The sequence below is a fragment of the Trifolium pratense genome, linkage group LG4, assembly GCF_020283565.1.
Source record: "Trifolium pratense cultivar HEN17-A07 linkage group LG4, ARS_RC_1.1, whole genome shotgun sequence".
Lineage (NCBI taxonomy): Eukaryota > Viridiplantae > Streptophyta > Magnoliopsida > Fabales > Fabaceae > Trifolium > Trifolium pratense.
The window spans coordinates 35,178,906-35,189,415 of NC_060062.1; the positions used below are offsets into that span (position 1 = coordinate 35,178,906).

A 10,510-nucleotide genomic window follows, 5' to 3' on the forward strand; every position below is an offset into this window, starting at 1 on the left:
TTCATTAATCAAACTGAAAGTTACAATTTTTATGTATAAAAAATGTTTCTTGAACACAGTTCCATATTCAAATTCAAATTTCCTTAAACCCCTTTTGTTTCTCTCTGATTGAAACAGTCTCTACAATCTTCACAATTTCCATTCTTTGGTCACAAAAATGGGTGCATGTTTAAGCAAGAAGAAAGCATCTTCTACTTCCTCACACCCCCTTTCTTCCACCAAATCACTTTCGACACCCCCTTCTGATAACAATGTCAAATTAACCCTTTTCAAACCAGAAACAACCTTGAACAACAAAAACAACAACATTGTTGTTCAAGAGAAACAACAAAACCTAGAAGAAAAAGTTGCAAAAGAACATGAAGAAGAACCAAAAAAAGAGATTTTTATCATCAAACACAGAAAAAGCCATGATGAAAGAGAGAAAAACAACATCAAAATCACACCTTTCAATGTTCAACACAATCTCACATCACAAAACATTGATGGGTTTGTTTCATCTAGTGAAACAGAATCATTGAACAACAACAACAATAATAACAGTAACAAAGTTGGTGTTGGTGGTGTGAGAACTTCAAGCTGTACAAAAGAAGAAGTTGATGCAATACTAATCCAATGTGGAAGACTTTCTAGAAGCTCTTCTGGAAAAGCTGCTTCTTCATCTACCAGAAAATATTCTGGTTCAAAAAGAAGTTTTGATTTTGATCACTGTGATAACAATGATGCAATTTCAGCTGAAGATGAACAAAAAAGAGTTAATGCTAGTGATAACAGTGAGGAATATGATGGCGGTGTTGCTCGCCATAACAACCGTCCACGCCACCGCAATTCTCCGAATGCAAAATCTTCTAATGGAAGGAGAAGAACACCAAGTAGAGAAAGAGATCAAAGGTCAAGTAGTAGAGAAAGAAGAGTGAGTAGATCTCCTGGAAGAAGATCTTCTGATACTAATGCAAATGGAAGCAACAACAACAATGGTTCTGGTTCGGTTTCGGGTTGTTCTAGGCCAGGGAAAATGGTGACTGTTCCTGCAACTGTTACATCATTGGTTATGGATAAAAGTAACAATGGTGAATCTGTTAAGAGGGTTAATGTGAAGAGAAATGTTGCATCGCCGCGTTCTATGTCACCTGCTAGAGGAATTGGGAATGGTGTGAATCAGCAGCAGCAGCAACCTTCTCTTAGTAGGAATAATTCTGCAAGGAAAACTGAAGTTTCACCTTATAGAAGAAACCCTCTTAGTGATGTTGATCCTAATTCACTTTCTTATCCACAATCAAATGCTAATAATGGTGGAAGCAAAGTTCAGAATAAAGGCAAAAAAGAGATTGAAGCTGAGACTGTTCAGGTAAATTACTTTTAGGCTTTTGTTTTTTTTTGTCTCAGCTGGAATAAATTTTTCTTATAATTTTTCCGTGTTACTGTTATTATTGATCATTGATGTGATGAGATAGTGAAACAATAGGGATATAATGATATTGGTTTAAGTGAGTTTTGTATAATACTCCCTTTGGTCATATATAAGCCTGGAATAGATACATCACGAATTGAATGAACCTGAAAAATGAATCTTTGCTTATATATGAGAGCAGAGAGAGTAATTGATATTATATTGATTGATACTAGTAGTATATTAGAAGATAACCAATGCTCGTAGAAACCGTGTTTGAAACCTTGTTTGGAACAATATTTAGTCAGACTTTACTTATTTTTCGTCGAACTCAGGAGGACTATTAGGGTCTCATTCCCTCAAGGACAAGAGGGTTAAGACCGAAAGTAGACTATAATTTTGCGTGTATTAGTTGTGATTTGTGTTCAAGTCTGAAATTCTGCCAGTGGTATATTATATGTAAATTTTGTCCTAAATCTTCATTGAAGTTGGTAGCTCTTACTACATTATTAGGGGTGTGTGTCTCCTTAATTCAAAGCAATTTTTTTAGCTTTGAATGAATTGAATACACAATTCTTAAGACAATACTCCTTAACATGTACCGTTATAGGACACTTGTTAGCATTTGCCATAAATTATATGGTTGTTAGAAATTGGTAAACTAAAACCTATTTTCCATTTTTTTACATACTGATATGATATTTTTCCATTCCAACTGCAGAAACCAAATGTTGATATGAAGGACAGCAAGAGAAACAGGACAAGCAACAAAGTTGCAATGGAAAAGGTTGTGAATTGCCACCCAAAGGAACAACAACAGCAACAAGAGGAAGAGATTAAGATAATGTCTGATAATGCTATTGTGAAGAATGTAGTAATGCCATCAGGGATTACAAGAAGCAGATCATCTAGAAGATCAAGAGACTTCGACATCATAAGTTCGGCCGATGCTCCTCCAACCAATCCTCCACAAACATCCTACACATCATTACTCCTTGAAGACATTCAAAACTTTCATCAAAAGAACATAAACACAACACAAGTTTCTCTTCCAGCTTGTCTAAACAAAGCTTGTTCTATCCTTGAAGCTGTTGCTGATCTTAACTCTACAACAAGCTCAACTTTCTCAAATGACAAGAAAATTAGGAATGAGTATAACAATGTTGTTCAAGAATCATCATTTGTAGAATCTGAAATTGATGTGATGGAACCAAGTTTGCATAAGTATGTTACTGTTAAGAGAGGTGGCTCAATTTGTGGAGTAATTGATATGGAGGATCAAGAATCTTCAGGAAGTAATAGCTTTACTGTGAGTAGTGGTCAACAACAATGGAACATTTGTTCTTCTGGTGATTCATCTGAGTGTTGGAGTTCAAGATTGAATTCAAAAGAAGATAGTTTGAAAAGAAGAGAGTGTGATCATCACCATAGTGGCGGCATTGGACGCGGAAGGCTTGCTACTACTGCATCAACATAGTGCATGTTTGGATTGAAGTTAGGACTGTCAGAATCACGGCAAGCCACCGCCGCAATGTAGGCAATTGCTACATTTTGAAGCTTCAACAAAATCACAGTGCTATCGTGATTTTGTCAAACTCATCGTTGTTTCGGACATACTAATAGATGTGATGCAGATATTTGGATTTTCATTTTAATTTTGTAATAATTTGAATGATTGTTATTAAGTTTGATATTTCTTGTGTTAGGTGGAGTTGCATGCTTGCAACTAACTGTTCATTAAGGCAAAATTTAAGATTTTCTTGTCTTTGCCATTTTCACTATTGTGTTTCATGAATACTTGTTTCTTCTTGCAATTATATTGTTGCATTATGTTATGTTCTTACTTTCTTCAAATGATTACATTATCTTTAAACTACTACTACATTTGCATCAACTTATTCAATATATGACCAAGAAAAGTTAGTTTTCTCTCATTTGTCGATTTTCTTCATGTGCCTGTTCAAAGCCCCCGGGAATGAATAATTCGAGATACCACAAAATGCCCCGAGCCAATGTTCGAGTACGAGGCGGCATCTTGTATTCATATCAATTAAGATGAATATTCCATTTTATCGGCTAACCTAGCCTCCTCCGTTCCTCGGGACCAACAAGAGGTAGTACAGGAATATTCATCTGTTGTCCATCGACTACGCCTTTCGGCCTGATCTTAGGCCCTGACTCACCCTCCGTGGACAATACAGAAAGAAAACTAGAAAAATTTGCATATTAAGTAAAGAGTCTGCGTTTCATTTCTCTTTGATAAAAATAAGTTTTAATCAAAAGCAACTACACCTTGGTAACTTGTAAATTGTCCATGCATATGCAGCAAAAATTTAGAGTAGAGCCTAAATTGATATTCCAGACTCCTTAAGCAGGTAGTGTCAAATATATAGCATTTAAACAAATAGTTTTTGTTTTTAAGGACGGTTTCAATGGCTTGGCTTACTCCAACAACAAAAAAAGAGCCTGGCTCAGGGAACATGCAACTTCCTTATAGTGAGTCTGGTTGCTAAATTATACAGTAATGTTCGTTTTCTTTTTCACTTAATTGTTTTACAAGAATTGAGTATAAAAATTGTTAGAATATAGAAAATATTATATTATTTGTTGAGAAAATATCTCTATGATTTGGTTTGTTTATTCTTAGCCCTATAATAAAGGGATTTAGTTTAGATTTAAGTTTATTCACTTGGTTATAAATACCAAGGTAGTCATACTATTTTATTAATGTAAATAGTAATGTAAATAGTAATGTAAATATTGTAATTAGGGTTATTGACTCCATTATCAATAATATTTATTGTTCCTTATTATTTTCTCCTATCCTTTCACCTAAATTCCCCGAATTTCAACATGGTATCAGAGCCATGGTATCCACCTTGAAACATAATTCCGCTGCAATTTCTCCCGAGAATAATTAATTCTTGGTTATTCTTCACTTTACCTTTTTTATCTTTTTTTCATATAAACCCTAGCCGTCATTAGAATTTATTTTTATTTTGTTCCACACCTTTGTGGTTCTTGTTTACCCCTTTGCTTTCTTTTCTAACCCTTATTGATATGTTACTTAACACATGCAGTCACATGCCAATTTTCCATGAATCCTTTACCTTTAACCACCGTTTTTTCCCAAGATTGATCATAAGTCTCTCTTGATCTTGTTTTGGTGGCCTAATTACCTGTTTTGTGATACCTTAATATGCGGGCATACCCCGTTTGTGATCCCTTAATCCGCGGGCATACCCCGTTTGTGATACCTTAATCCGCGGGCATACCCCGTTTGTGATACGTTAATCCGCGGGCATACCCCGTTTGTGATACGTTAATCCGCGGGCATACCCCGTTTGTGATACTTTAATCTGCGGACATTTTTACTTAATTTGATATGGATTCATCTCTTCGGTCGCTGCTTTACTACTTCTTTGATTGCTGCTCTTTATGGCTTGCTATCAATGGATTTAATTTATTTTTAGGGTTAATTTTATAACAAGCTTAAAGCTTAGTAAGCTTTAGCTTGAGGGGGAGTGTTAGAATATAGAAAATATTATATTATTTGTTGAGAAAATATCTCTATGATTTGGTTTGTTTATTCTTAGCCCTATAATAAAGGGATTTAGTTTAGATTTAAGTTTATTCACTTGGTTATAAATACCAAGGTAGTCATACTATTTTATTAATGTAAATAGTAATGTAAATAGTAATGTAAATATTGTAATTAGGGTTATTGACTCCATTATCAATAATATTTATTGTTCCTTATTATTTTCTCCTATCCTTTCACCTAAATTCCCCGAATTTCAACAAAAATCTCTTGCATCAAATAGATCAAAGCCAGATACTTTCTACTTGATCCAACTCCTACACAAAATGTAGGTATTCCGTTTAAGCAATTAATTATGATGCTTAAACAAGTTAAAAACATAATATCTGCAATTTATTGAGCAAACTTTGAAGTTTACTATTGTGTAGAATTTCCAACTCCATACCTTATTTTTTAGCACATTAACTTAACAGTATTCAGTTTCATAGTCTCTTGCTAAAACATTTGTAAGTAAGTGTTTGGTTGCCCCAAAACAAAATTGTACATCGATGCTTCTAAGGAACAACCCTAAATACTATAGAGCAATAACAATGCTAATATGCTCAGTCTACCCCTGCCGTTTGAAGAACATGACCAATTTTCCTCAAATTATGCATATAGCAAAAAGTAACACAATAGAAATATTACCTTAGCAGCACTACAAAAGAACTAATGAGCACATGACATAGCAAAAAGACAAGCATTCAAGAGCTTTTCCCCACTTATAACAGCAAAACTGTCGGAACAATAAGGTTCACAATATCTTAACCTACAAGTCAGCCAAACCAAATATATATATTTGCAGTCCAACTAGAGAGCATAAGAAATAGTTATAATTTACAATACTACATCCTTCTTGAAATCACTATACCCCAGGTCCCCAACACAAGTCTAAATTCCAAAGTCAGATTCAACTTCAAACTAAACTTTTTACCGACACTTTGGTTTTAAGCTACTATACTTGTGTATTTTGGTCTTTTGAGGGTAATTTGAGTTATACTGAACCATTTGAGTTCTTTTATGATTTGTATTCTTTATTTGGTTAAAGGAAACTATGGGGAAAAGGTTTCATTTTCATTAAAAAGTCCTTACTGGTTTAGGAGTTGTACTATTAAACCCTTTTTTAGCTTTACATTGCAACCTATTGGGAATTTCTGAGTTATAATACTTATATTGGTTCCTCTATTTTCATTCTGATTTAATTTATCTATTGGGACTGTATAGTAAATTTCTATTCCATTTCTACACATGATTTGAGATTTAACCATTTTGTCCACCCGATTAAGCCTTAAAAACTTGTGAATTTGGTTCTAGGGGTCCAATATAAGTTCTGGTGGTCTATTGGATATGGGGTCCAATAAAAGGCATCATTAGGGTCATCGAGGCATCAATATTGCAAGTAAAATAAAATCACCAGTAAGGTCATTGAGGCATTAATATAGTAAGTAATTAATATAGTAAGTAAATTCAAGGCATCGGTAGGGTCATCGAGGCAACAATATCACAAGTAAATCCAAGCCATCAATAGGGTCATCAAGGCAATTATTCGTAATACATCATTTGGGGCCATCGAGGCATTATGAATGAATAATAATTCATTTCAACATCGCAATAAGGAAACTTTTACATTTCAGTAAAGTATTCATAATACTCAAAGCATCATTAGGGTCATCAAGGCATCAGTATCACAAGAATATTCAAGGCATCAGTAGGGTCATCGAGGCATTAATATTGCAAGTAAATTCGAGGCATGATTAGGGTCATCGAGGCAGCAATGTTGCATCTAAAATATTCATTTAGGGCCATCAGGGCATTATGAATGAATAAAAATTCATATCAATATCGCAATAAGGCAAACTTTACATTATGAGTAAAGTATTCATAATACTTCATTTTTTTTAGGGTCATCTAGGCATCAATATCGCAAGTAAATTCACGGCATCATTAGGGTCATCGAGGAAACAATACAACAAGAAATTCATGGCATCATTAGGGTCATCGAGGCATCAGAACCAAACATAAATTCACGGCATCATTAGGGTCATCGAGGAAACAATACAACAAGAAATTCATGGCATCATTAGGGTCATCGAGGCATCAGAACCAAACATAAATTCATGGCATCAGTAGGATCATCGAGCCATCAATATCGCAAGTAAATTCAAGGCATCGGTAGGGTCATCGAAGCATCAATATCACACGTAAATCCAAGGCATCATTAGGGTCATCGAGGCATCAATAATTCAAGTAAATTCAAGGCATCAATATCCAAAAAATGCAGCTACATAGTTCTCCCTATGTATCCAAACAAGAGCTCCAAATAAGTTAAACCAATTATAATTTCATTAACTATTGAAATTATAATGAGCCTCAAAAAGCAAATCAGGCCGTATGATTACTTTTAACTGTTTGCAAAAATAATCAACATAATAGGAAATCGTGGTCAATTTATCATACTTTATGTCACCTACAGTAGGTCTCATTTAAATGTTAAAGGGAACCTATTGTGTGCAGAACGAACTTAATTAATAACCGACCTTATCGTGTATGATGGGGGAAAATTATTGTATTCAGTATGTAAAACTCATTGTACTAAACCTCATTGTAATTATCAGCAGATTTTCCACAACCACCAAAGATGAAGAGCCGTTGGCCAACAACTGATGCGCTATGACCCTCACGTGCCTCTGGCTGTTCTCTTATAATTTGATATTCCCACAACATTTGCAAAGCTAAAAACAATGTAACATCAGTAAGTTGTAAATAGATAAAATGCATGTAACTATGTAGCTGCATAACATTTTCAGGTTTTAGCTTGGGACTTGGCTTTAAGTGGCATCGTCCAAAAAAGGTGTGAAACCAGAGTCGTACATTCTCATGCAAAGACCAACCAACTTGAGCTAAAACCCACACATAACATACTCTCTATTGACACACTTTTTCATTATTAGATAAATTATATATGAGTGAGTAAAAAAAAAAAAAAAGATAAATTATATATGAGGGCACACTGATAAAGTGTTGACCCAAGTTTTTAGTTTAGTAGATCCCAAATCAAATTTGCCATAATAAAGAGTGCATCAAATAGTGTTCTGCTGGCTAGAATTTCTTAAATGGATATATATAAGAAAGATATGAGAAAGATAACTCAAGGGTCTAAAATATGCAAATCCTTCAGTCGATTCATCCCATAAAGAAAGTATCCTTACTTCATTTTTTATTAGGGTCATTGAGGTATATCACATATAAATTCAAGGGATCAAAAGGGTCATTGAGGCATCAATATCACAAAACAAGGCAACTTTCACATCATGACTAGAGTATTCATATTACTTCATTTAGAGTCATGGAGGCAACAATATCACAAGCAAACTGAAGGCATCATTAGGCATCGAGGAATCAAATATCACAAGTAAATTATAGTCATCATTATATGTAATGCTTCATTTAGGGTTATTGAGTCATCAATATCAAAAGCAAATTTAAGGGGGCATCGAAGCATCAAATATTGCAAGTAAATTCAAGGCATTGTTAGGGGCGTCGAGACATCCATATCGCACCTAAAGTATTCATAATAGTTCTTCCAGGGCCATTCAGGCATTATGAATGAATAAAATTCATATCAATACCCGCAATAAGGCAACATTTACATTTGAGTAAAGTATTCATTATATCGAGGCATCATTAGGGTCATCGAGGCATCAATATCTCAAGAATTTACAAGGCACCAATAAGGTCATCGAGGCATTAATATTGCAAGTAAATTCAAGGCTGACGTCATTAGGATCATCAAGGCATCAATATCGCAAGTAAATTCAAGGCATCAATAGGGTCAACGAGGCATCAATATCGCAAGTAAATTCAAGGCATCATTAGGGTCATCGAAGCATCAATACCACAAGTAAATTCAAGGCATCTATAGGGACAACGAGGCATCACTATTGCAAATACATTTTCAAGGCATCATTTCGGTCAATGAGGCTTCAATATTAAAAGTAAACTCAAGGCACCAGTAGAAACTCTAGCTGTATCAAATAGAGATGGGGAAGGAAAGCGATTCTTTTCTTTTTCACCAGGAACATAAAAGGCATTCGTCAGGCTTGAGCTGTAGGTTTCGCCCGGTCAGCTGATATAGACTCCCCCCGCACTTCTTTGTAAGTTAGCACATCAATGAATACTAAGTCTGTTGTCAAGAGTGAGCACAAAATATATATGAATTTCCTTCCCAATTAAAGATACTTCAAAAAAAGCATCTATATAACCACGATTATATGACCAATCATATAGAATATTGATTATTTTGTCAGCAATCATTTTTTTAGGAACACTTTTTTGAAATAAATTAAATAAGTTCAAATTTTGTCAGCAATCACCGAAAAAGTTGCATCTCATCGAGCCATCAATATCGCAAGTAAATTCAAGGCATCAGTAAGGTCAATGAGGCATCCATATCCAAATAATACAGCTACATAATTCTCCCTATGTGTCAAAACAAGATCTCCAAACAAGTTAAACCAATTATAATTTCATTCACAATTGAAATTATAATGAGCCCCTCAAAAAGCAAATCAGGCAGTATGACTAGTTTTAACTAGAACAATAATCAATAGAATAGGAAATCCTGGTCAATCTATCCTACTTTATATCCCCTACATGAGGTCTCATTTAAATATGAATGAGCATTATCGCGGTATGATGGGGGAAAATTACTTGTATTCAGTGTGTATTATGTAAAGATCATTGTTAATATCAGCAGATTGTTCACAACCACCAAAGATGAAGAGTTGTTGGTCAATAACTGTTTTGCTATGACCCTCACATGCCTCTGGCCCTTTTCCTCTTATAATTGGACATTCCAACGTTTGCAAAGCTAAAAACAATATAACATCAGTAAGTTGTATGTAGATAAAGAGCACGTAACTATATAGCTTCATAACATATACATGTTTTAGCTTAAGACTTAGCTTTCAGTGACATCGCCCAAAACAGATGTGAGACCAGAGCTGTACATGCTCATGCAAAAATCAACCCACTTGAGCTAAAATCCACACATTTTAGCATACTCTCTCTATTGACATAATGAAGAGTGCATCAAAAAGTGTATTGCTAGCTAGAATTTCTTAAATGAATATATGTAAGATGTGAGATAGATAACTCACAATATGCAAATCAATCAGTGAATTCATCCCATTAGTACCCACAAATAGTTTATGACCAACGACACTGCAAGTGTGACTGTCCCTTGGATTAGGTTCACCGCAAATCAAAAAATACAAAGGCTCAATATCGGAAGTAAATTCGAGCGAGGCATCAGTATGGTCATCTCGGCATCAATATCACAAGCAAAGTATTCTTAAAACTTCATTTAGACATCCAAAACACCATTGATGGAACAAATAATATCCTTTCGGGTCATTGGTGTTGAAACTTGTCTGTGTCTCTGAAGCCTCAGTATTGATTGTGCACTAACTAGGAGGGTCAAAATAACTCATCCTTTTTTCCATGAAAAGTCTTCCACTAATAAAAAATAATCTTGCTGA

The 10,510-nt window shown here is 34.7% G+C and overlaps 1 protein-coding gene and 1 long non-coding RNA gene across 2 annotated transcripts; one reads left to right on the plus strand and one right to left on the minus strand.

Moving 5' to 3' along the window:
• Window positions 1-3,225, plus strand: LOC123881866 (uncharacterized protein At1g65710-like). Its single transcript, XM_045930617.1, has 2 exons — window positions 1-1,348; window positions 2,112-3,225. Exons 1-2 carry the CDS (start codon window positions 158-160, stop codon window positions 2,865-2,867), a joined length of 1,947 nt encoding a protein of 648 aa, XP_045786573.1. The 5' UTR covers window positions 1-157; the 3' UTR covers window positions 2,868-3,225.
• A 5,288-nt stretch (window positions 3,226-8,513) lies between these two features.
• Window positions 8,514-10,510, minus strand: LOC123923625. The gene is made up of 3 exons (XR_006814451.1): window positions 10,130-10,510; window positions 9,681-10,038; window positions 8,514-9,153 (listed from the first exon to the last, which is right to left on the minus strand). It is a non-coding gene; the product is annotated as an uncharacterized LOC123923625 (long non-coding RNA).